The 27486-nt window shown below is 45.5% G+C and overlaps 1 protein-coding gene across 1 annotated transcript; it reads left to right on the top strand.

Moving 5' to 3' along the window:
* Positions 1-905: 905 nt before the first annotated feature.
* On the top strand, positions 906-24144 carry LOC146181397 (facilitated trehalose transporter Tret1-like). Its single transcript, XM_084575778.1, has 6 exons — positions 906-1111; positions 5071-5329; positions 10890-11111; positions 15795-15998; positions 20091-20298; positions 23807-24144. Exons 1-6 carry the CDS (start codon positions 906-908, stop codon positions 24142-24144), a joined length of 1437 nt encoding a protein of 478 aa, XP_084431904.1.
* The last annotated feature ends 3342 nt before the right edge of the window (positions 24145-27486 follow it).

Consider the following 27486-nt stretch of genomic DNA (forward strand, 5'->3'; position numbering starts at 1 on the left):
AGCAACATCAAGTGTCACCACAGCGGAGACTTCCCTCCTGCGTAGCGAGAGATGGATTCGACTCTCTAGACCTACGTGCGCGGACCACATGGAGCAACCTTGTCGAAAGCCAATCTGTACTGGGCTGAAACCGTTAACTTTAAGAACATGCTTTGTTAGATGACTGTGCACTATTCGTTCTATTAATTTGACTAAATTTGTAGTTAATGCAATTGGCCGAATATTGTCTAAGTCATATCCCTTCCCTGATCTTTCAACACAAAAACAATTTTCGCCACATTCCAAATGTCTGGAATCCAAGCCCAATGAAGAGTTGAAATATCTAAAAGGTCACTTGTGAAATATTGGCTAAGACTATAGTCATTCTAACAGTGGCACCATAATTTCCTGGAGCTGCAGATTACATCGTTGCCAAGACTGATAGAAGCTCAGGCGAAGAAACCTCGGTATACGTTGTGCAGGACATACCTGCACCTTTTATTGTTTAGTTTATTATAGTGTTAAACAATGCGTAGATCTGCATGTATTCTCAGTTTTGGAGTTATAATTCTATTGGTGTAGGAAAGTTACAACATAGCCCGCTTTAGTTTCGTTTTCCAATTTCCTTTCGTATTCGTTTTATTCATAGCTTACATCGATATAATAACGTGATAACTTTTTCAGCGAAGGAGCATCTACTGTATATGGTACAATGCCTTACGATAACGCTACGCGACCCTCGAGTGTAACATCATACATATACTCTTTCTTACAAAAAAGGTAGGTAAAATGAACAACTCCAGTTAGAAGAAGACAAAGTTGAATTCGTTCGGGGCTCGCGTGCGAGGTGCGATGAAGGCAGAAGAACAAACGCACCTCACCGTCGGCACCCTTCCTGCAAGCTACAAGGAAATTCGACGGTGAAAATGAATCTTCTCCCTCCTCTGGAGACACCCCTGGAGCTTTCCGAGAAGGCGATCACCATCCCGCTCATGGTGAGCCTCCTCGGCGCCTGGTCGGGATCCTTCTGCACGGGCGTCTCGCTAGGCTACACATCGCCGGCGGCCAACAGCCTCGCCGCATCTACCGGGGAGAAAGCGGACAGGTTCCGCGCAGTGGCCAACGGCGTCTGGTGAGGAAACTTTTGGTACTGGGCTAGGTGATCTTCATTATTCTTGACAGAGATGCGCTAACAAAATACAAAAAAGGGACAACGCAGTGCCCCAACTTGGTGGCGCATTTTTTAAGATGCCTGACTATTTTACCGTGGTATCCAGGTCTAACCCTGATCATACCCGACCGTCGGCGGCTGCGTTTGATGGAGGTGAAACGGAGAGGCATCCGTCTGCTGTACGATGTCAGTGCACGTCCCCCCCCCCCCTCCCCCTCCCTAACTGGTCAAAATGTCTGCGCAGCCGTTAACTACGGCACCTTTGTCTCTTTCCGCTTTCACTCCCACCTTCCTCCCTTTCCACATGATGCGGGTCAGGTGTCCACGGAAAATATGACAGATTCTTCACATTCTCTTTTCCATAAAATGAATTCCTTATTATTATTATTATTAATGTTTTTGATTTGAATAATTTGTTTACAGGAAGGGAAATGCATAGTATCTGTCGTACTTTTTGTGGCACCCCGCGCCGTGAGGGATTGGATTGCAAAGCATTTATTTTGTCGCTCAAGCAGGTCTAAGGAGAGACGTACTAGATGGCCGCTAGTCCATGACTGGCGGCGATCTCATTGCCCGTAGTTGAATCCTCGGGTCCGAGCTGACCAGCACGGCTTCCCACTGCTCGGGAGAAGGGATCTGTATTAATTCCACCGCAGGTGGATCATTTGCGCAGTTCCAGAGAATGTGATCGTATGTTGCTCTTTCGCCGCATTTACTGCAGTTTGGGTTGTACTGGCCTGGGTACATCGGGGCAAGCACCGCCGGATTTAGGAGGAAGCGCGTTTATAGTCGGCGCCAGGTAACTTCCTGAGCTTCTGTTAAAGATTTGTGGGGAGGGGGGCGGATATGTGCGCCTTTCCAGCCTGAAGTGATGGGTAATGTCATGAAAAGAAATTAACCCGTCCCTCGTGAAATTCGGGTCGGAGGGTGCGCTCATTGCCCGGTCGACGAAACCTCGGGCTTGCGCGTGAGCCGCATCGTTCCCCGGGTTAGACGAATGAGCCGGGACCCAGATTAGTTCAATTTCTCTAATCGGAGCAGGGGGCTTTGGAAGATGCGGAGGGAGGTAGACGCGTGATGGGGCCCCTCGCGGAATTGCGAATGGCTGTTTTAGAATAACTGAATATAATATCAGCTGACGTGTTTTCTATAGCTAAGGCTATGACCGCTTCCTCCGCCGTCTCGGAGGAGGTGGTTGCGATTGATGCGGCCGCTAACGGGGAACCGTTCCCATTCACAGCGGCCAGTGCGAAAGCTTGTCTCTGGGTATGGTGATATTCCGCCGCGTTCACGTATGCTGCATTGACGTGTCGGCCGTACTTGGAATGTAGGGCACGAGCCCTCGCCATGCGTCGACCTTCGTGGTGCGCGGGGTGCATATTCTTGGGTAATGATTTAATGAATAGAGCTGTCCTAATGTGTGTAGGTAACTGTGTTTTCGCGTCCTTCTCTCTAAGTTGCTCGCACATGTGTAGTCTGTACAGGATAGCCCTTCCCGCCTTCGTGAGAGTGAGTCGTCCGAGCTGGGAGACAAGGTGTGCCTCGCACAGCTCTGATAACGTGTTGTGGACCCCAAGGGCCAGCAACCTTTCCGTAGACGTGCAGTGTAAGAGCCCAAGGGCAGCCTTGTAGGCCTGTAGGATTAGGCCCTCGACCGTCTTTTTCTCCGCGAATTGCAGTTGCAGGCATGGGAGGGAGTAGACAATCCTGCTCACTACGAATGCCTGGACGAATCGACAGAGATTTTTTTTTTTCATTCCTTTTCGGAGGGGCCTGGTTTGCATTTCTTCCGCACGGCTGGGCCCTGAAAACCAGCAGTTCCGATTTTGCGTGCGAGCTCCCGACACGTAAGTTTCGATTATGTCGACTGCCTGCTGCAGCGTGTCCTCTATGCGGCCGTCATTCCCCGTGGTTACCCACAGGGTGATGTCGTCCGTATAGAAAGTGTGCTGCAGCCCCGGCAGGACAGCGAGCTTGGGGGGAAGTGTAATGAGTGCAAGATTAAAGAGGAAAGGGGAGATCAGCGAGCCTTGTGGTGTGCCTCGGCTTCCCAGAATAATGGGATCCGATTTAAGGCTACCTAGAGTGAGCTCCGCTCGGATAGGAATGATCGGACATAATTAAATATCCGTTCACCAGGGTCCAATTTAGAAAGATTAGTAAGGATTGCCTCGTGCGAGGCGTTGTCGAAGGCTTTGCTCAGGTCTAGCCCGAGTACCGCCTTCGTCCCGGCTCCACATGGAGGGACCAGCACGTCCTTCTTAAGCTGGAGCATCACGTCCTGCGTGGACAAGTTTGCCTTAAAGCCAATTATTGTTGGAGGAAGTAAGTCGCGGTCTTCCACGTAATTTTGCAGTCGGTTAAGGATGACTTGTTCTATTAGCTTTCCGATGCAAGACGTGAGGGAGATGGGCCGCATATTCTCGATCGAGAGGTTCTTGCCCGGTTTTGCGATGAAGGTGACCCACGCGTGCCTCCATTCCTGAGGGATCTCGCCTTCCCTCCAGTAGGTGTTCATTAGTTCCGTCAGGGCCGCGACCGACGTGTGGTCTAGGTTTCTGAGCGTTTTGTATGACACTCCGTCAGGTCCCGCCTCGGTGGTGGTACGGAGCTCACCGAGAGCAAACCCGACCTCGGCATCTGTTTTGTCGGCATCCAGGGTGTCGTTGGGGAGACTCTCATACATGGGTAGAGGGTCTATGTGGGACGTGTTCAGGTAACGTGTTCGCAGTTCGGCGAGTAGCTCAGCGTCCGTACCCTGGTATTGGTAAAATAATTTCGTGAGCCAGTCTTATTGTGTGCGTTTTCTCTGTGTGGGGTCGAGCAAGTGTCGGAGGAAGAACCATGTCTTTTTGTTTCCAAGCTGCCCGTTCATATTATCGCAGATTTGGCCCCATTGTTTTTCTTGCAGGTCTATAGTGTACGCTTCGATATGGCGTTCGAGTTGCGTTATGCGCTTGCGTAGATTTCTATTGTGTCTCTGTTTCTTACAACGTTTTAGCAGGCTGGCATGCGCTTCCCACATGTGGGTGAAAGCGAGAGTGTGGGCTAGCAGCAACGTTGCTAGCTTGGTTTGGTTTGGTTCGTAGGGTTTCACGTCCCAAAGCGACTTAGGCTATGAGAGACGCCGTAGTGGAGGACTCCGGAAATTTCGGCTACCTGGGGTTCTTTAACGTGTGCTGACATCGCACAGCACACGGGCGCCTTGCTTTTCGCCTCCTGCGAAAAGCGGCCGCTGAGGCCGGGATTCGATCCCGCATCCTTGGGAACAGTAGTCGAGCGCCACCTGGATGCAAAATGGTCTCATTCTGAACCCTGCAGAATTAACGGCTGCGTTACAGTTTTATACATGATATGTTATATTATTTTTGCAACTTAAAATATCAATGTAAATTGGAATATTGGAAAGGAAAGGCGTCGATCTGTCGATGAACACTTGAACTATGCTGAAAGGGAAGGGAGAAAGATGGGAGTTAAACAATGTCGACAAAATTAGGTTCCATAGTGAATGCCTCTGTAATAATTTTCAGCACTTCGGGATCTTCAACATGTACTGAAATATTGCAGCACCTTCCTGTCCACAGTTTCTCTGCCCCGCCGGGGTGGTGCAGTGGTTTAGGCGCTCGTCTGCTGGGCCCAAGGATGTGGAATGAAATCCCGCCCACTGCGGCAGCTTTTCGATGTAGGGGAAAACCTAGGCTCCCGTGTATTGTGCGATGTGAGTGCACCTGAAAGAACCCCAGGTGGTCGAAATTTCCAGAGCCCTCCACTACGGCGTCTCTCATAGCCTGAGTCGCTTTGGGATTTTAAAACCTGCAAACTAAACAAAACTAGTTTCTCCTCGCGCCACTCATGCGAAACTGAAACCTTCGGCTTTAAAAATAGCTTATGTTATTCCTGTGTCTCCCTCTCGCGTATAGGTTCGGGCCCCTCTTGCCGATCGGTGCCATGGTGGGTTCAGGGCTGGCTGCCTTGGCGAGCCAAGCCATGGGTCGTCGGTTCGCCCTCCTGCTGAGCTCCCTGGCTTCCATGCTCGGCTACGCTATTATCTTCGCCGCCGGTTCACCCGTGCTCCTCTACACAGGCCGCTTCCTGACCGGTGTCGCTTGCGGCATAGTATCGCTCACAGCGCCCTCATACGTCGCCGAGATAACTCTACCCAAACACAGGGGAACATCGGTATGTGTTATGCTGCACTAAGCGGAATGATCGTACGAATTGTCTTGTTTTCATGCCGCAAATCGAAGGATGATGTTTTCTTGAGCATGATTCAGCTTTCAACCACTTCAAACTTAAGAGGTCACTGCAGAAACTGCCTAGGAAAAGGCGGAAGGAAGTCGCGACGTTTCAACTACCTACCTATCACTAACTACATATCACTAAATATCTACTAATATCTATTCAATAAATATATTAGTGATTATCTTATTACTAATTTGCTGATCACGAATTATCTTATTCCTAACTACCTATCACTAATTATCTTGTTCATTATTATCACTTGTCATTATAATTTCTATCTTTATATTTTGCTATCATTAATCACTCTTGTTAATGACCAATAGCTCGATGACATCACGTCCGATGACACATTTTGCGGCCACAAGATAGCCTATTAAGGATTGTGCCTTATACACATTGCAGATTGTTTGTGCTTAATACTTGTATTTTCACTTCTCTCCCACGTGCACTGCAACCTTTTCTCCCACAATTTCAAGTTTGGCATTCTTACCTCTGCACAAAGACATAATGAAGGAAGTGCTTCAGAGGGAAATCCAAACGAAATCAATTGCGAATCTCGTCCCCCTTATTCCCGTGTAATCGGATAGATATAAACATGAGTGCATCGAACGGGGCGTCAAAGCCACCGTCGATCACATCTGGAACTGCCCTAACCCCTCAAATCGCTCCAAAGGCTCGCTTACCCGGGCCCTGGGAGGGCTTGCTGCTCAGCTCAGACCTGGAAGCCCAAGGACAGGTCGTCACAAGAGCCTAAGAGGTCGCCGCCACAATGCGTTGACGGCCATCTAGATACCCAAGGACCCACGAGCGCGTCAAGGCGATAATAGTTTTCAAGCAAAAAATTCATTTTAAAAAAGGAAAAAAAGTGCAGTATATGTACACCATCTTGTACTCTCGACCCGTACCATAAGAGAATGGAGGAAGGTGGGAATGAAAGAAGAAAGAGATAAAAGAGGTGCCGTTGTGTCGGGGTGTGGAATAATGCCGGCCATCTGAGCATCTTTAGCGCGCACTGACATCGCACTGCAAGCGAATGCCTTTAGCTTTTAGCCCCCGCCGCAATTCAGCCGCTGGCGTCATCGGTGTCTTTTGATGACAATAGATTAAATTGTCGCAGCGCGGATCTCATTTCACGGTTGATGGCAACTTCTTGAACACTTATTTGTTCTCGGCATTAGGGCAGCGGGTGTCGAAGAACATATGTGGGTAATTCACGCTTAGGAATCATGCCTATCACATCCTGGTTTGGTCGGAAGAGTACACATTCCCAGAGTATTTCCGCGCATCCTATGGTCCCGTGGTGGTGACAAAACCGAAGGGAACAAGCGAAGAGACTCGTGTTGCATTAAAAAGGATTCTTTATTGAGCTGACATGCGCTCGCACTAGAATTGAGCAACTCGGCGGCAGTGATAAGAAGAAGCGTTCTCGTCATTCGTCAAGCTAATAAATCCCGCTGCTGCACTCGTCAGCGCTCAATTTAAAGTGGGCGAAGAAGCACCTAGATAAAGCCGTGAAATGTAACTAGAACAACATGGAACAGTGCTGAAGAAGGCACATGAGTTGCACCATTCGAGATACATCTTGGCGCATCTTGGGTGACAGAGAAAATGATAAATCCACATTTCGACGACACTGAGCTTAAACCTAAACACGCGGTTCAACCAGAGCGATAAGGCCAAATATCAGTGGCATTCACCAAAAACAAAAAGAAGCCAGGAAGGTTCGCAGCAATATTGTGTGAGGTTTGTTGATTTCGTTGATTCGGATTAATGTTTATTGATAAGATGACATGATTTGCTGCATCGGTAGTGAATTTCTACTGTGAATGACAGTCGCAATGGAGAGCAGCCGTTATCACGATGCCAACTCCTTTAGATGTATCAAGATTGCAAAAACTAAATCTGGATGCTTTTCTTTTTATCATCTGAATGCATGTAGCTTAAAGAACAAAGAAGAAGAAGTAGGTACTTTTTTGTCGACATTAGATCATGATTTTGACGTGCTTTCTTTCACTGAAACGTGGTACACTGATTTGAACGATGTTGTCTGCTTTCCGGGTTACAGATGTGAAGCACTGTTCAGGAAAAACAAAAAAGGGGGTGGTGTAGCTTTGTACATGAAAAACAGTATTCCTTATGAACTGCTCCCGCAATGCACAGTTTTGAGCCCCGCATACGAGTCACTTTTTATTCATACAGGTGCATTCATCTTTGGCGTAATTTATCGGCCACCTTCTTCGTCCCTTCAAGAGTTTTTTCATTTTTTCGACGCCGTATTAGAGGATTTTGCCTTGCAAAGTAAACCTGTGGTAATAATGGGTGATTTCAATATTAACATGCTAGAACAGTCACATTCTGTGAATGAATTCGTTGATATAGTATCGGCCAATGGGCTTTATAACATAATCACAAAACCTACCCGCATCACACACTCCAGCGAAACACTTATTGATCTTTGTATAACAAACAGCGATATTCACGGTACAATAGCAGGAGTACTCCTGAGTGACGTCAGTGATCACCTATCAACTTTCTGCTTCATTCAAAGGTCATATAAACAGATCGTCGAACGTACCGATCAACCACAGAATTTCCGTATTATAAGCAAGATCAAAATTGACCATTTTCGTCAACTCGTTTCCTCTATAGACTGGAGCGAATTACTATGCGAGGAGGATCCTAATATTTTGTACGACAGATTCTTGGATAAAATAATAAAGTTATATGAATGTGCTTTCCGAGTTGTAGCAACAGCCAAATGCAGAAAAGGAAGGAAGCCTTGGATTACGCGAGACCTGCTTAGACGAATCAATGCACGAAATAGACTTTTCAGCCAGTTTATAAAATCGAAAGATTTGTCAGTCCTGAAAGAGTATAGAAAAATTAGAAATAAGTTAGGTGCTGATATAAAAAAGTCTAGAATTAACTATTACGCTCAGAAATTCTCGGATGTTTATTTTGACCCTCAAAAAACCTGGCGTACAGTAAAAGATCTTCTACAGAAACCGGAGAAGAACGTACCAACTCAAATGACAATTGGAGGAACTGATCTTAGTGGTAAAGATCTTGCTAATGAGTTTAACAGGCGCTTTTTGGCACTTGGAGCCTTTAGTGCAACAACGTCCAGAAATACTGGACAATACGTAGAATCTAATGTACAACATAGCCTTTTCCTATATCCCACAACTCCTTCAGAGGTTAATGACATAATACTTGGCCTCAAAAACAGCTGTTCCTGTGGTTTTGATGGCATTAAGGTAGCACCAATTAAAGCAATTGCTGATTTAATAGTTAATCTACTCTGTCATCTGACAAATCTAATCTTGACAACAGGTGTTTTCCCCGACAAAATGAAGATAGCAAGAGTGGCTGTTTTGTTTAAAGGCGGTGCTGCAAATATGATCAGTAATTACCGACCTATATCAGTTCTCCCGTTGTTTTCTAAATTAGTAGAGAAAGTGATTAATATTAGAATCACTAACTACCTTAATAAACATGAGTTAATCTCTTCTAGCCAATACGGATTTCAAAAAAATAAATCGACTGAATCTGCTTTGCTTAGTATCAAGGAAAAGCTTATCAAAAACATAGAAAATCATCTGTACACATTAGGTGTTTTTCTAGATTTTAGTAAAGCCTTCGATTCAATTAAGCATGATATACTTCTTAACAAACTGCCATTTTATGGAATACGAGGGGTTCCACTTAAACTATTGCAGAATTACCTTTCATGCCGCTCTCAGTACGTTGTTGTCAATGGTTTCACCTCAGAGTCTGAGTTGATTAAATTTGGGGTTCCCCAAGGGTCAATTTTAGGACCTACCTTGTTTCTTCTGTACATTAACGACATTGTATCTCTACCAGAAACTCCTCCTATCATCCTTTACGCCGACGATACAAGTGTATTTTTTTCAGCAGAAAACTTAGATTCCTTAATTCCACATGTAAATTTATGGCTTGAGAATTTATCTGATTGGCTTATTGCAAATGAGCTAGCATTAAATGTTGACAAAACAAAGTACATTGTGTTTACTCCAGTTAACAAGGCTGTTCATATTAGTAATGAAGTGATATTTCAGTCGCGACCACTAGAACGGGTTTCAGAAATCAAATTTTTAGGCGTTCAGTTTCAGGAAAACCTGAGTTGGTCTTGTCATGTTCGCTACATTAAACGCAGTGTTGCACAATGCATTGGTATGCTCAATCGGTTCCGTTTACTGTTGCCTCGTTATCTCCGGCATCAGCTCTATTTCAGCACTGTTCACTCGCGGCTACATTACTGCCTGCTTGTATGGGGCAGCACTTCGAGGACAAATATGGAAAGCCTCTATTTATTACAGAAGAAAGGTGTCCGCTTTATTGAAAATCTATCACGACGTGACTCGACATCATTACATTTTAGGCCAAATCGAATTCTGGACATTGAATCATTATTTAAGCTGCGATTGTCAGAGGTTGCCTTTTCAGATTTTAAAAGCAATCCAGCACTATTCATATTCAAATATACAAAACATGAGCCACATTACGAATTTAGGAAAACCATTTTTATCAAGAACAACTGCCGGACGAATTATGGTAGACAATTATTCAGTTGGCAAATTCCTAACCTCCTGAACCTCTATCCTGACCTGATTGATATCATGAAAACCTGTTCCTCTCTGCCTGCCTTCCGGAAACAGGCAAAGATTTTCTTCTTTAGTCATTTTCTTCAGTGAATGCCACGTGAATAAGTTAAAACCAGCTGGTGTGTGTAAGCAATGCAATGTTCGCATATTATACACTGTTTGGAAGAACAAGTTCTTCTGGAATGTCTTTCTTTTCGCTCTGTCAAATTAACGTATCTGTTTGTATTATTTTTTTGGAACAAAGGTGTTTTTTTTTGTCAAGCAAACCTATCTGTGGGTATTGTTTGTTTTGTAACAAAGGTGTTTTTTTTTTTCCTATGTATATATTGCAACATGAAATCGTTTGCTGTGTTCTTGCTATGCTCCAAACTTGCTGTGTTCTTGCTGTGTTCCAAACTCTGTCTGCATGAATGTAGGGTGTCTAGGGCCCAGTCAGGTGACCACGCGTGTCACCTTTAGCCCTCTTCACCCAGACAGTTTTGTCTAAATCAAAATAAACTCAAACTCAAACTCATAAACCTTAAACAACTCAGTTGCCTAGAGAAGCCGTATTGTTAAAGGGAATCAAACTTGTGGAACATCTATTTCGCCCCTCATTTGGCTCTGTAGAACTGTTCGGTGTTCAGTTCATTATTGGTACATATAGCAGCCAACAGTCACAACGCATTTCCCTCTTGCCATAAGGTTGAGCAAAGTTTTATCTCACAGGTGTTCAAACGCTCGACCATCTCGTCTTTCGCGATGACACCTTCGCCATACCTGATCACGAGATGCTAGCAGTCTGAAAAGTTATGGGGCTCATCTCTGGCATTTCAACGCTCCTCTGCGGGCAAAGTAGAGCGGTTGGCGATACCTTACCACATTCCTTGCAGGGTGGCACTCTGTACCTGACCACCTCGATGGGCGTGCTGTACTCGTACCTGCTGGGCCTCTTCCTGCGTTGGCAGCTGCTGGCCCTGGCGTGTTTCGCGGCACACTTACTCGTGCTTGCGGCCAGCCAGTTCTGCGCCGAAAGTCCCCGCTGGCTGCTCCTGCATGGCCGAAAGCTGGAAGCCCTGCAGACGCTCCTCAGGCTACGAGGACCCTATTTCAGGGTATACCGTCACATCACTCATTTCTCTCTGGAGTCGAAGAGCTCTCACTCTGTATAGCGTAGAAGGTACACTTTATTGTTGAAGGAAAGCATGAGTCCAGATGAGCTTGTGCAACAAGGACGCTTATCCTCCATCAAGGTTTGAACTCTTTCGATAAAGGTCGCCTAAATAATAAGAACAGGCCGCCTTAACTTCAGTGTGCATTATATCTTACTTTTAAGCAGAAAGCCTTTCTAGACTTATGGTGAACATGTCGTGTTTTCGAGGTGTGTTCTCGAGATTTTGCTAGATGTTGCAATATGTTCTGACGTCGACATAATTTCCTGGCTCGGCTAGTTAGGCGTAATCACTATAAAAAGCTCTGTAGGATCACGGGTAAATCATTTCAGTCTCGCATGCCGAGGAGTCTCGAGATGCCAGTGTCGGCAACGGTGAACCCGAAGAAAAGGAATAAATTATAACAACTACACAAACACGCAATATCGAGGCAGAAGAGGAGGAGTAGGAGGAAAGGCTTTCGCGAATAAGCTGTTAAGCTAAGAAAAGTGGAATTCTCTATTTTTTTTGTCGACTCACTTTAGCCACGTTTTTTTGTTTGATAACGCACATATCCCGGTATCTGTTTTTCATCTTTTGGGGCAGTGTGAGCAATATTGGTGTCATCCGAAGAAAACAGGGGAAGCAAGCGACAGCGTGCTGCATCCTAACCTGCTAAATAATGTCTGGCTTATGCACTTACAAAAATAATCGAAAGGCCGTGCTGTTGTTATGCTGAGCAGACTCAACATGCCATCTTGAATTCGTGTTGGGATCATGCAGGGCGGGTATGGTCGGAATAATGAGTTACATTTCAGCGCAAAGCGGCCATCGAGCAGGAATTGAACATTCTCTACACTATTTCTAGCCGTTTTTGTTTTGAGGTCATGTTGAAATCTTTGGACATATTCAGTAGGCGAAGATTTTTTCTGGCCAAAAACATCAATAATCGACAGTGTGCCGAAGCAATTTTCAAAGGCGTTTAACACCGAGGTAGCACTACCTGCAGTATCAAGACACATTTTAGGCACATGCTGCTGCGCACATGAATACTACGAACTCATGCACTCCTAGGTATTACGCACAAACACTCAGATGTTATAAAGTACGAATCAGTTTGGCACAAGACACTACAATAAGAGTAACTTCGAAACCGGTGCAACAGGCGTCGTCCGCCAACGAAGCAGTGGCGGATGCAGTGACGGCCTACAACAGGTGCAAGCGCCGTTGGCAGGCTGCCGCCGTCTTATATGGCAGGGACCTACCAGTCCCAGCCTTGTAGGAACAGGAGCAACCACCACCTCCCTGCTTTATAGCACTATTCAATCTATATATACACTTCCACAATGATTATCGATGTGTGCAAGTTGTGAAGTGCAGATCAGCAATTTTATATAAACTATTCTGGTGAATATCTATTTATTTTTGGTTGCAGTACAGCTAATCAGGTTCACATGCAACATTCTGTTAACTGAGTGCCTCAAGCTCATTGTCGAGAATAAAAATCAAACGATTAGTTAGAGCTGTTTTGTGTTCTTCGGAAAGTAGCACCCAACTGCCACAACACACGCCTTTATTAGAGATATTATATTGCATGTTAGATTTACCGTTCATATCTTGGTACGTGTATGCAGTATATTGCACGTCCTTTTAAATAGTTGCCAAAGGAGCCTGTTTCCATGTTTCAGCTAATGCACTTATGAGAGCACATTTGTTTTTATGTGTTCGGGAAAACAACGAAAGATAACCCAAATCCCTTACCATTATGCTGGGGAAGCGCGACCGAAATTTTGCTCAGCAATTGTTGGGTAAATTCGGCATCTTTGGGTTCATATTTTCTTACGGTCGATTCAACTCGTACTCAGTAAAGCGTAAACACATACTCAAAATACGTGGTCTATGGGGTTTAACTAGTTTAATGTCCCAAAGCAATTTAGGTGATGAGAGACGCCATATAGGAGGTCTAGACCACATAGGTTCCTTTAACGTGCACTGACACACTCACAGCACACGGACGCCTAGCTTTTCGCCGCCATTGAAAAGCGGCCGCCGCGGCCGGGATTCGATCCCGCATCCTTGGGAACAGCAGCCAAGTGCACTAATCTCTGCGCCACCGTGACGGGCAACCTGCTAAAGAAATTAAGGTGAGAGTGAAGAAAATTGCCAATATTACCAAACACCAAATATAAATTCAATTAAAAAAATGTTCCGGCCTGAGGAATCTTTTTGTGTCCAGGTGTCTTCGCAAATAACTCCAATTTATACTCATTGTATCTAACGCTATTCGAGAACGATTTTTCGAACGTGCCCAGAACGCATGTAAAGAAAGAAAAATAGACACCGAAAGCCAAAAAATAATAAAAGTTCTGTATGTCTATATCCATGAACGTGATCCAGGAAAAATTAGTAGTGTACTCAATTTATATCTGAAAAATCATATGCCAGAAAGTAAAAGTAGCAGCAAGGAATTGCAGACGGTGGTTTTTAATCCTAGCACGCTGCTATGCCAGCTGAGTAGCGGCGGCAGCTGTCCAGCCTTGTAGATTTTTTCTTTATTGCAACTTCAATACCTGATTTTACGCACAAAAAATTGGGCGACAAACACAGAACATGGGTTAAAAAACCAGGCCACCTCAGGCTGCGTGATCCATTAATACTCGCGCATGTGTGGCGCATGGACGCCACTCGGGCACTGATTTTGTCTTGAAACCATCAATAACACTACCAATGGGTTCCAGAAATTACTGCCTGTTTCTGGCATCAATGTCTGCATGACTCAAAGCCATTCTGAATCGCCAAATACTGTGGAGACCCAATGCCGTCGATGTTCATGTCCAGCGGTAGCCCATCATCATTTTCAATTTGGAAAAGTCTAATTCCGAATGGGTAGATCCTTTTCACTCATTGGTTGTAGAATGATAAAGAAGAAAAAGGCTTCCAAACAGGCTACGAAAACTTGTTCGATAGTTCCCAGCTTCCGAGGTATGAAGTAGTGCTTTCCCCAAGGTACCAAAAACCCTTTCACATCCAAGTAAGTCTTTACTTCTGGTGTATTGCTAAGGAGCTTGAAAACAAACCCTGGTACAGCTGTCTTCCTCTTTTAAAGACTTAATTCCGTAGACCTGCACAGGACAGCGATCTGTTCAATGGGCTCGGGAGAAAGACATCGCACAACTCTTTATGCACACTTCGAACACTTATATCCCCGTCCAGTGTGTCCGATATGTAAAAAAATGGCAGTGGCTTAGCTCTGGTTAAGCTTGGTAAATTGCGTTAGCAATGGCCGCATGGCTACGCTTGTGTGTTCGCTTGTGGCGTATCTTGTGTGGTTCGATAATTTTGCTATAGAGTAGCACATGACACACAATGGTTACTGTTCTTCCGGCGATTCTTCAGCGCGCTGTCTTCGCTTGGTGGCATTGCGGTGTTCCTGAGCAGCCATGTGTTCATCAGTAGCCGACGAGGTGGAAGCACTTGGAGAGCTAGAACGTAGTTGCCGAGCTTCCTCTTGTGCACGACGCTTAGCACGACGTTCTTCACGTTCTTCCACTGTCTCTTGTGCACGTCGTCGCTTCCTTGCAGCAGCTTGTCGCTGACTCCTCTCTTTAGCAGCCTGCATAGCAAAGCAAACACGGAGATGCCGAAGCAGCAGCGGCGCCGCTGCAGCGCGCGGCGCGCCGACGGTGCCGCCATCTGGCGGAGCTCGGTTGAAGCGGTTGCTGTTCAAGGTCAAACACGGTGTCCGCCGGGGATACGCGACGGCTCGAAACCTGGCGCAGTATTGCTTTCGCAATAAAACAAAAATGTTGAAGCCGACATTCACCAGTTGCTGCAGGACTGTTCAGTACTGAAACCGAGACGAATCCGGCACCTGACGATAGCTGGACTTTCAGCGGGTCATGCTGACACGTATATTGCTTGAGCGCAGATACCACATCATCGCTCAGTCCTGGACTTCATAAAATCATCCAACCTTTTTTCATTCATTTAATTATCTCTTCATTCATCATATCATACCTATACTGATGCCCTGAGACAATAAATACCTTACAACATGAGTCCTTATAAAGTTTCTTTCTTGGTACAGCAGATAAATATTCAATCTAAAATTGGGCTTGCAAGACACGACATGCCATTCACACTTTTTTAAGGTTTTCCAATATTCTCCCTTGTATGGTCGCCGAACTTATTTAGCAAGGGTCTGCTTAATCTCACCTGACAACATAATTCGTAAAAAGGTGTCCTTTTTATCACGAAAAAACAGTATTTGCGCCAGGTGGTTATCTAAGCTTCCAGCTACGGGGATATTTATACTGAATCTAACCTAGTCTTCAGATTCTTCAACCTCGCAGCCCATCACCCATTGTTGCAATTCGTGCTCTTTTACTCCACCGCTGCAGCGTAGCGGTTATGTAGGCCACTCGACTACTGTGCCCAAGGATTGGAACCGAATCCCGACCACAGCGGCCGCTTTTCGTTGGAGGCAAAAGCAAAGCACCCGTCTGCTGTGCGATATGAGTGCACGTTAAAGAACCCCTGTGGTCGAACATTTCGCAGCCCATTGATATGGACCCACACATAGGCTGAGCCACTTTCGGAAGTTAAAGCCCATAAACTAAACTAAATTAAACTGTATCCCTTCGGCAGGTGGAAAACGAGTGCATCGCCATCGAGAAGGGGTTCGTGCCTGTGCCTACGCCCAAGTCGAACTTTCTGCTAGCCTTGCACGTACACTTTCTGCAGCAGTTCTCGGGCATCAACATGGTGATATTCTACGCGTACATCCTGTCCGCCAATTCTGGTATCACCGTCAGCGCCGGAACCACGAGTGCCATTGTGGCCGGTCTTCAGGTAAGGAGCAGCACATGTTATATTGACTGCTTACCCCACATTCTGCACTGGTACGCAACACCAAAAGCCGATCGGTAACTGCGGCTGACAAACAATCTGCTGCCTGGCTTATAGTCTGTACTGTTCGCCTGATACTCTGACAATGATGAACTCTAGCGTATAATCTCGGTCGCACGATAGCTGGGTTACATTGTAACTACATAGGAATAACATTGTTTATAATATTGTATAAAATGAAGGGCTGTGAAAATCAATGGATTAAAAATACAGCAATGCCCACAGGCCGTGACACCACTTGGGCCCTCTTAAAGAAGGAAGGGACTTGTTTCGGAAATGGAGGGTGTGAGAAATTACTGTGATGCACCATCAATTCGGATTTTGCTCTTCATTGTGCCAGTATCCTATAGTAACCTGAGGTGGCTTCAGTTTGCTTATGTAAATTGTCGCTGAGTTCAAACGCAAACTTGTAGACTTAAAAATTCGTTGGAGGCACTGCATCATCATCATCATCATCATCATCAGCCGGACTATACTCACTGCAGGGCAATAGCCACTCCCATTTTCTTCCAATTAACCCGGTCCTGTGCTAGCTCCATCCACTTGACCGCTGCGAACTTCTTAATCTCATCCTCCCACCTAGTTTTCTTCCGCCCTCGTTTACCTTCCCTTGGAATCCAATTGGTTACTTTCAGAGACCATCGGTTACCCTCTCTTTGAACTGCATGTCCTGCCCATACCCAATTCTTCTTCTTAATTTTGACTAGAGTATTAGTAACTTGACCGGTTTCTCTGACCCACTCTGCACGCTTCCTATCTCTTAATGTTGCACCTAACATTGTCCGTTCTATGGCCCTCTGCGTTGATATCAACTTAAGTAAAACCCTTTCGTTAACCTCTATGTTTCAGCTCCATTGGCCAGTGCAAGTAAGATGCAACTGTAGTGCATTTTCCTCTTGAGCGATACCGGTAAGCGGCCAGTCATAATATGCGAATACTTGCCACATGCGCTCCATCTCAATCTTAATCTTTTACCTATTTTCCTTTCATGGTCAGGATCTGCGGTTACTACATGCCCTAAATAGAATATTCGCCAACAACTTCCAATGATTAGTTACCTATTTTGAACAGCTGTTCATTTTACCTTAGTCTTCTGCATATTAATCTTCAGGCCTACCTTTCTGCTTCTGGTGTCTAGATCATGCATCATTAGTTGGTGTCGGACATGGATATCGAGCGTTAGTTCACGAAACATCATGAAACACCAGCGCTTCATCTGTCGGACGTATGCGAATTGATCGGTGGCGCCATCTGTTCGCGCAACATCGCGGCAATATTTTTTAATTTGATTATTTAGTTATTTTTATTAATTCATTATTTGTATGATTTTATGATCGCGAAGCCTACACAAGGTCCCATGGTAGGCACATAATCGTCTCAGCGCTGAGGCAGACACACATTGTAGCGGCAATCTCAAGGGGTGACTGCGGCATCGCCCCAAACTCGCTGAATGCGGGCAGTAGAGCTAACGCTATAAAACTGTGAAGCTGCATAGTAGACGAGAAATATAGCGCAACTGTAACTATCTCTCTCTCTCCTGTTCTCATGTGACCGCCGTAGCTTCTACTCATTTCGATAGTTGCGTGGGTGTGAGCTAGAGATACGGAAGCGCACCCTTGAGTGTGCAATTTTGTTACAGTGTGCGAAGTGAGTGAACCTGCTGCCTTTTGTCCGTTGTTTGTTTTCCGCCAACAGTGGCATGTGCAGCTTAGAGAACCCCGATTGTTCCAAATATCTGGTCTCATTACTGTGTACATTCTCACTTGTTTGCTTACTGAAAAACCAAAAGTTCTACCGGACAATAACCTCATAAAACCTCATCTAATCGCATAGACTCTCATACGGTGCACATCATTACCATAAAATATCGTACATAATTTATGACAATATACAAGAAACTATGAGACCTTATGCAATTATATGCGACATGTATGTGATTTCTTATGTGAATTTTGTGAGATTGTGTGAGAAAATGTGAGGTTATTGCCTCATACAATTTTTTCAGTAGGGCGAGCTCCGTTGGCTGACAGGAATGTACCTAAGAGACTTCGGCGAAATTTTTCCCAGGTTGACAGAGTGTTCTCGTGGTTTTCAAACCAAGTCTTAGCGGAGTCCTCGGGTCAAACGTAGACGTTATGAAGCTTATGGGCGTCACTAGAGCCGTTGTAGCGGGCGATCCGCTCGAAGGTGTCTAGCTATAGCCTTCGGCATCTTCGAACACGTCGCCGTGGAAAGGCGGTGGTGTTGCGTCGTGTTGTAGAGAATGGGCGCCGGGGACCTGCTATCTGCTGCCATTTCTGGTGGGAAACTGGCTAGAGGCTGCATCCTCCTCATCAGTGTCGCAAAGGCCCGAATTCAGGTGATTCAAGACAGAGGCCGGGGTTTGGCGTTGACAGATTGGTGTGAGATCCGTGTTTTACCTTGTAGGTGCACGCAGCTCGGGAGGCGTATACACATGAGGGCTCCCCCAATATGTTCCAGCTGTTACACAGAAGTACTGCACCGAAGAACTACTGCAGCGGCTTAACGAGGGCACCGAAATGCCCCTACACTTTTAATCCTCTACTATACCGCCTGTGGTGTCTTCTGCACATAACATCCATCGTGTCAGTATAACACTTAGTGAAAATACGTGTGCGTATTCTGTGCGAGGACATACCGTGGAACCACTTCGGAAATTCTACGTCCAGGTGGTCGAAATTTCCGGACCCGTCCACTACAGGGGTTCAAGAAATGGCAGATTACTCCATCAAAGCTTATTCGTAACTGCTCCAAGTCTCTGAATACTTCCACTAAGCAAGCGATGAATTATAGCGGGGTGATTGTGTCTGCTTGCTTAACACCTTTCCTTATAGGAATTTTATTACTTTCTTTATGTAGAAATATGGTTGCTATGAAGCCACTATAGACCTCTTCCAGTACTTCCCATATGTGGCTGGTCTACACATTGATTTCGCAATACCCGCATCGCCGCTGAGGTTTCGACTGAGTCAAACGCTTACTCGTATTCAATGCATACTATGTATAGCGGCTGATTATATTCCTAATATTTTACTATCACCTGGTTGTTAGTATGGATATGATCGCTGGTGGAAGACCCTATCTGAAAACCTAGCTGATTTAATCTTTTATTGATTGACGTCTAAGACTGTCATGATTTTGAGAGATTATCACTCAGAGGTAAGCGGTCACAAATCTCTGTAGTCATATTTCTCTGCGAGAGGACAAGGAGGGGGGGGGGGGGGAGTGTATGACATGTGTTCATGCTTCTGAGAGCGCCAGAGGAATCGGCAACGTCCCATTGCTCCCTCGAACATAGCTCAGTAGAAAAATTTGACACTGGGGACGACGCGCAGAAATCTGTCATTCCGAACGTGCAGAGATATGTTTCCCAGTGTTGAATTATTGTCCAAAAACTGCAATCATTGGCTCTCGGGCTTGGGGCCGATGTATGTTTTACCGTCAAAGAGTAGTTTTGTTTATTGTTTATTGTTCACCTGAGATCACCACTACATGAGTGAATAAAATGGGTGGGAGAGGGTCTAAAATCGTCCACCTGAACATTATTTTCAGCATAGAACTGAGGGATGAACATTTTGCATTAATGAGTTATCTTGTGTATTCGTGAGCCAGCCTTATCCTCACATTTTTCTCGGCACTCACACACTTTTACCGCGTTTTGAAAAGTATTACGTATTTCTTCTGCGGCTCTTTTGTTGTGGTTGTTGTTGTAAGAATAATGCTCTGTGTCACTGTACTTTCATATTTTTTAGAGAATACTGAAATATCACCGTTGCCTCAAAGTGTTGGTCCTCACATAGCACCGCTGAGCAGTTACTGAGAATTACTAAAATGTCACTCTGAGACCTATTTACAAAAGATCCGCACTTGCCTGCCGCATAAGGTGTTCCTCTTTTAATGCTTAACCACACAGCTACATATAATGTAGTCGGTTCGCTTCGTTTCTCGCTTTTGGGAGTAAATAAAGAGTTTATCATCATCATCATCATCATCATCATCATCGTTTTTGCACAGGTGGCGGCCACCCTAATGGCTGTCTCTCTTATGGACGTCTTCGGCAGACGGTGGATGCTGACGGCCTCGTCCGTGTTGTGCGTCTTCTCTATGTTGGCCATGGGGACCGTGTACCACGTTGCAAAAGCAGGGGAGGAAGTTTGGGCACCCACTGGTGACTCCTTCTCCGAGCGCCTCCCAATCGTCTTCCTGGGGTTGTTCATAATAGGTGCGCTCTTAACCCACGATACGGGACAGCTTCAGAGATGACATAGCATTAGCTCTCCAGTGAGCTAATGGCTGCGGCAACAATCGCTATTTTCGTTACTGTCAATTTTTGCACTCGGAGCTGTAAAATAGCTTCAGAGTAATCCGTTTTTTAATGTCTAAGTTTTCATCTACATTAAATTCCCAACACTGTGTACAACTCTAGCCTGAGTCCAGGCTCCTAACCAGGAAGATTCTAGTTACTAGGCTACTTCAAGCACTGTCAGGCGCAAAGCCCGCTTCTCCATGTTCTCCATATTAGGTAAACGCGAACTTCGTCTACAAAAATTCTGCACACAATATAAATCTACATGAGGAACACCTACAGCTGCACCAATTGGATGGATGGAAACAACTTTATTTAATTAAAAAAAAAGTCTTCCAGGGTGGTCCCCTACTAGTCCAGGAGTCCACGGGCTTTTGCTTCACATAGAGCCCGATCTACCAGCCATTTCTGACCGGCGGGTTGAGCTGTCCGCAAAGCAGCCTCCCAGGAAGAAAAGGTGGGATGGGGGATGGGGGATGGGGGGCACTGCCTGGGGGGAAGGACATTCCCACAGGTAGTGGAAAAGTGAGGATTATTCCACGAGGCCATCTGTCTACAGCAGCCTCGAGACTTCCTCTGCTACCTCTAAGGCAGTTTGGTAAGCAATATGACTAAAATGCTGGAGTTGAAACGCTGCATCGCTAAATGTAACCTAAGTAATTCACAGAATGGGTGTTTGTTTAATTGTTTAAAATTCGTTATTTTAAATCCGGCTAGCGATACATCGGTACTATCTGTGCGGTGCATTCTACAGCATTGCAAACATTGTGTGCGTGATAGAGCTCAGTCGTTAAATAATTAACAAAATCCCTAATAAGCATTCTTACTTTCTACTTTAAGGGCCCATATTTTGTTAAGAAATTGAAGACTGTCAGCAAAGAACAGTTTTTAATACAGGTATTTCTCGGTACCGCAGTTCGAAATATTTGAACTCAAATATTCGTATTTGAGCTCGTAAAGTTGACTTCCCGCAATGCGCAAAATGACTTCGCTCGGTGTAGGATTGCCGCAGAAATCACGTTAACAGCTCACACGACATGGAAGAGACAAGCAGCTGCTATATGTTTTATATTAGGAGTGCGAACGACGTAAATTTAAGATGAAGCAAAACGCTCGTGTGCTGTGCGATGTCAGCGCACGTTAAAGAATCCCAGATAGTCGAAATTTCCGGAGCCCTCCACTACGGCGTCTCTCATAGCCTGAGTAGCTCCGGAACGTTAAACCCTACAAACCAAATCAAACCATTATATTATGTGCTTTGCGAGAAGCCAGCTTTACGAGATAAAAAATGCGAAATTTTAGTTTAAATATTTTTAAACTACAGTACCGAGAAAATAATTTAAAGCTTGTCTGCGCTTTTATGTTGAGGGCTTCCAGTTTCTAAATATATATTTGGGCCCTCAAACGAAAGGTAAGAAAGTTAATTGGGAAATTTAAATCCTTAAGTCTGATCACTGGGCTGTGTCCGTACATCATGTTCTCCTCGTAGATTCTCGCAGGCATCTGCAAGCGGAACGAGGACAAGGAAGATGTGGTTTGGGAATGGGAGGCGAGGTGAGACAGAGTGCCAAATTGATAGCCGGGGACAGTCGGGATTTAAAGGCAGTCAGAGGCGGCCTGGGTTCGTATTCCGAGTTTGCGTCGTTGTGGAAATGTCGCCATCTGACGTGACCTCGAGTCATCTGATTGGTCGAAACGCCGGATCCGGGTGTTGCCGCTACGGTACCAGAAGAGGTGGTAACATCATGTTCCGGCGTTTCCATCAGTCAGGTGACTCGAGACCACGTGAGGTAGTGACACTTCGACAACGACGTGAGCTCGGAATACGGGCCCTGGTGTATGCACTCCTTTTATACGCTTTGCTGTGCAAGCCGCCTGCACAAATCGCACTGTCGTATCTACCGCATGGTTTAAAATGAGGATGTGCAGACATTTAGAAAAAACACCTAGCATGAATAAATATTTTTGCTACCGAGTAGGCGAAATTGGCTATATTATATACATGTCATGAAGGGCGCATACATAGTATCATTTGGCACCATAACTTACTGGGGAGTGCCAAATGCTTAGAACTGATGTTTAGTGCAGGAACTGAAGGCTCCGCCTTCAGGCTATGATGCAACACCGTTAATGGGTCCATTCAGCGTTTATATTTGTTGAGACAGGCTAAGACACAATTTCCTCTTTCACAATCGCTTTGGTGTTCGCTCTATTCCGGCCTCTAGCGTTGGCTGGTTTCTCATAAAGGTTTTAATCAATCAGATAGCCAATATTGGCGCTTTGTTCTTGCGCGGAGCCTTCTTTAAAAATGACTGAAGTTGTCTGAAAGTGCTAGTAAATTTAGTGTTCACTGATAATCTTCTTTGCGTAAGTATTTTTGAGAGTATCAGCCGCTTATAATGTTAGCGGTCTGTGACCCGCTGGGATCTATTTATAACCTAGGGCGGAGTCATGGTGACGACTTTTGACTGGCGCTATTGATTTTCGGTTTCCCTTCAGGCTTCAGCCATCGAAATACACTGGTCACGTTAATGAACTGTCGAAATAATTTTTTAATTATAGGCTTCCCGTAGAAACAAATGCATCAAGAAAAAGTAAATATAAAGGAAAAATTGTTTGACGGCCGAAGGCGGAGGGGGGGGGGGGGGGAGGCGAATGAGGTAAGAACGGCCTTAATATAGCTGAGCTACCAAGCCCCTTTTCAACATCTAGAATTCTGGCTTCCAGACTGTCATGTTTCTAAGTAGTTCATGTTCACCCGCATCTTTGGTTTAGCAGTTCCTCTATCGACCTTATTTATCAAGTTCTTGATGTCTCAATAAGCAAATTAAATGTTGTTGCGCAAGGAAAGCTGTTCATTCCTACTCTCACATAGTCCATTCCTTATTTCCCGATCAAAGGACTCAAGGAAAGTTATAAGTTGGAGTTTCATTTCATCTTTACACTTTGCCAGCTCAGCGTTCATTTCCTCCCTTACATTGTTCGCACCCTTGACATCGTAAAGCGTGGCGACTATATTGAAAAAAAAAAAAAAAAAAAGAACACTGGGTGGCTCCAAGAAACTCTTGTAAGCTTGTCAGCAGCGACAAGTGCTAAAGAAGCCTTGGTACTATTCTTTGTTTAATAACCTGAATTACCAGCAGAAGAAATTACAGATGTTTAACTCTTGCAAACATGGTACATAGTAAGAGGTCTGTTTGGCTCGATTACGCTAGTTGTTAAGCTTGCAGATACAATATTAGGGGGCCTAATTATCTTTAAACCAAACTGGAAGCTCTTGGCTTCAAGGTCAAATTGTTCCACCCGACGACCTTGGCGAAACCTGGTGTAAGAGAAAAAGCTGTCGATTTTCGTGCACTTAATACTTCTCCGTAGAAGGGAAGAAAGGCTGTGAGAAACGCACGCTGTCGACGCCCTATCGCAGGCCACTCGATTGGTCTCGGCCCCGTGGTTTGGATTCTGGGTGCCGAGTTGGTGCCGTGCCGAGACCGCGGATGTCTGCTGGGCGTCGCCACAGCTTTCAACTGGGCATGCGCGGGGGCTGTGACGTTTGTCTTCCACTTCGCGCGCAACGACTACTTCTCCAGCCTGGCGTGGTCCTTCAGTATGGTCACGTTCGCGGGTATACTGGTGGCGGACCGCTTCCTGCCCGAGACGCAGGGACGCACCCTCGAGAACATTCTCAGCGGACCTCTCAACGAACGCGAGGACGTATCGCTCACGGTCAGGCAGTCCAGGCTGTCCCTTACACCGAGGAAGTAGAGGCCACGCCTCCATGACGAGCAAGACAGTACTAGCCGTCTCCGAACTTTTATCTCTCATTTCGTTTGAATGTAGTTCTCTTATTTATTGTTTTTGGCACTTGTTATTTTGCTGAAATTGTGTTCTATTCGCACGTTTACTTTTACTTTAGAGAACACTGGTTGGATCTGCGGTAGTTTATTCTTCTTGAACTGTCCCAACAATGAAGTTGCCAGTTTTGTCATGTTAAAAACGTTCTCATTGTGCTGCGCTTTTGTCGCGGTTTATTGTTGTCAGTATTTCCACGACGTTAGGCCTAATCTTCGCTGGCTCGGCTGCCATCGTCGGATATTTACGATAGAAGTACTTTTCATAATTACGCAGCCAGAGAAAGCCAAACACGAGTAGTTTGTTTTTCCATGCTGTGTTTCTCTTCACGTGACACGCGACACTCAAAAGTGGGTGGACTGCCGGCAGAGGGTATAAAGCTCACCCCTGCAGCACATGAGGCCTCTACTTTTATGTAGGAATTCATTCACCGAATTTTCTTCCGTGTGAGTTCACCTTGCCTTCGTTATCCCGATCCCTACCAGCAAATCGCACACGCTGGCTGTGCCTCCATTAACAGTCGTAGCTGCTGATTCATTCCAAGACATCATGCTCATAATCGTATGAGGGTTCCAACGCAGTGCACGCGAATCATTGGTTCACTCACTCAGATAGCAGGAATGTCCCTTCTCTGCATAGCAAAGTACTAGATAACCTAGTATACTTGCTTCGGCTTGCGGTGCACAGATTCTGCGACGGTCTGCGAGCAGGAAGATCATAAATCCCTCTATTCATGAGTGTCCTACTTAGAGTCTCTTATGAGCAGCACTTCACGCCATGACCAGCGCAGGATAATCGCCAGTGCCATGAGAAAAATTGCGATCCGAGAAATCTCTTTTCCGTTGTATGGGTTTCTCCTGCGATGTAAGGGAGCCCTCAAGTGACATGTTGGAGGCTTCGCCCCCACTATTTGCATATATGGTAATAAACGTTTCACCCAACACCATCAAGTAAATTCTACGAAGTGAAGCAAACCGCCGGCAGAAAAATAGCAGTGACCTATGGGCTCAATTTCACCACAAGCCTCAGATGGTTGTTCATAGATAACCCTAACGACATAAGGATAAGTTTGTTTCACTTTCTGTGCATGCGTTGCCGTTTCTCTCTCTCTGAAATCCTTGCTCAGGATGTTCGAAGCAAACCTCGATATTTTCCCATCCTATATCAGCGCTAAGCGGTGCAGAGTAATTCGTATATCGAAGTTGACAACTGAATAGTAACTGCCTTCACGTGTCCGTGTACGCATCAATTACCTCGTGAGGAAAATGTGAAGATGTGAATAAAACAAGAGAAAAGAAAGAAGCGCAGTGGTGCGCTCCATATTAGTTCCCATTACGTTGCGTGTACGATGTTCTATTCGGCCCAATCATCCAAACACATTAGCACCTTTTGCATTTTGCTTTAGTGGAAATGCAGTTGCCACAAATGCAACGAATTCTTCAGTCACTGGACTCAGTACTGTCAATTCGTTTTACGGCCTTCGTAATTCTACTAAAACTGAAGCTGTGTAATTTTTCAGTGCCTAATAAAACGTCGGATGCTATTGAAGCGAAAGCTTCACTCTGCTAGCTGCGGTGTGTTTCGCGTACGCCGCAGTTTGGCCTTCAGCTGACCTTCAGCCGTGTGCTTAGCAGCACGTAGCCTGCACCAGACTGCCGCGCACGTGTGGTGCACGGACGGGAAGTGCTCCATTCTTGCTCTCTCTGTGCACTTAGATAATGGCACATACCCTTGTGAGAATGTGCCATTGTCTAACGTGAATCCATAGCCTAAAACGACTTCAACTGAAATGGGTATTATGCTGTTTGGTAGGAGATGAAAATATAGACACTGATATGAATGTGATAAGATAGAATAAAGGGCCTACTGATCAGAAAAAAAACGACCAATTTCCACTCAATAAGAAACTGAAGGGGAGAAACAAACAGCTGAATCGCACACCTAGCAGGGAATCCTACCAGAGGCATTTAATGAATGAATAAATGAATGAATGAATGAACTTTATTCCTGTCATCATGGGGCCTCACGGTCTGGGCGCAGCAATTAGGAGGGGGGGGGGGGGGACACTGAACCGGCTCTCAGTGCCGGAATCAACGGTGTAGGTCTTGCAGTAAGCTGCCTCTGCCTAACGGATGATGAGTCTTTGCTGATCAAATTTTGTGTACCGCGCCGCGAACTGTCCCGCTGCTGAAGCCCAGCTGAGTAGCGCCAAACAAAAGTAAATTTGGAACAGTCAAGGATATAGATAGTCTTACAAGGAATTTCAAGGAAGCGTTTTCGGAGGGAGGCGAAACGGCAACAGGACTGAAAAGAATGATCCAACGGCTCAGGTTCATCGCAGTATGAATACATGGCTGAAGGGGAACGGCTATATCTGTGAAATTAAAAGTGATGGAGAGCAATTATGCACCTGAAATTTGTCGGACAGACTTCACACTGGCGGGAAAGGCACTCACCCGGATTCCATTTATAACTTCAAATGCCGCAAGTCGCCAAAAGAAATAAAGGGCGAATTTCAGAGCTTCTTTTACATCGCACACCTGCTTCTTCTTCACGTACCTGACAAACTTCATTCGTACCGGTACATATCGCCGATCTCCGCGGAGCACCACACTTGAAGTCATCACTTAGCTTTGCGCCTCTCTGGCGGTGCTCTTCAGACGTAGAGCAGCTGCTCGCTTGCGAAGACGTACATAACGCTAAGAATTGCGGTGAGCGTGTAGTGCTATGCCATGGATGTGGCAACTACACTCAGTGCAAACGTTCGCTATGCTCGCCTACAAGCCGAATCTATTCATCCTACCCACATCGATCGCCGTGAAGAAGCGACACGTAGGAAAAATGAGGTTGAAAGAACTAAACGAGCGATGGAAAATCCCCAAGAGCGAGAAGATTGACTTGCAAAGCGACACGTAAGGCGTAAGAGTGGGTCACGTAAGACGTAAGAGTGGGTCAGAGAAATAACTCAAGTTACTGACATTCTAGTGGATATCAAGAAGAAGAAATTGGCATGGGCAGGACATGTAGTGCGAAGAGAGGATAACCGATGGTCGCTGCGGGTAACAAACTGGATTCCAAGGGAAGGAAAGCGTTGCAGGGGGCGGCAGAAAGTTAGGTGGGCGGATGAGGTTAAGAAGTTCGCAGCGGTCAAGTGGATGCAGCTAGCACAGAACCGGGTTAAGTGGAGAAATATGGGAGAGGCCTTCGCCCTGCAGTGGGTACAGTCAGTTGTTCGACCATTAATCTGGCAACATG

Source organism: Amblyomma maculatum, chromosome 8 (assembly GCF_055883805.1).
Source record: "Amblyomma maculatum isolate TAMU_Amacu chromosome 8, ASM5588380v1, whole genome shotgun sequence".
NCBI lineage: Eukaryota > Metazoa > Arthropoda > Arachnida > Ixodida > Ixodidae > Amblyomma > Amblyomma maculatum.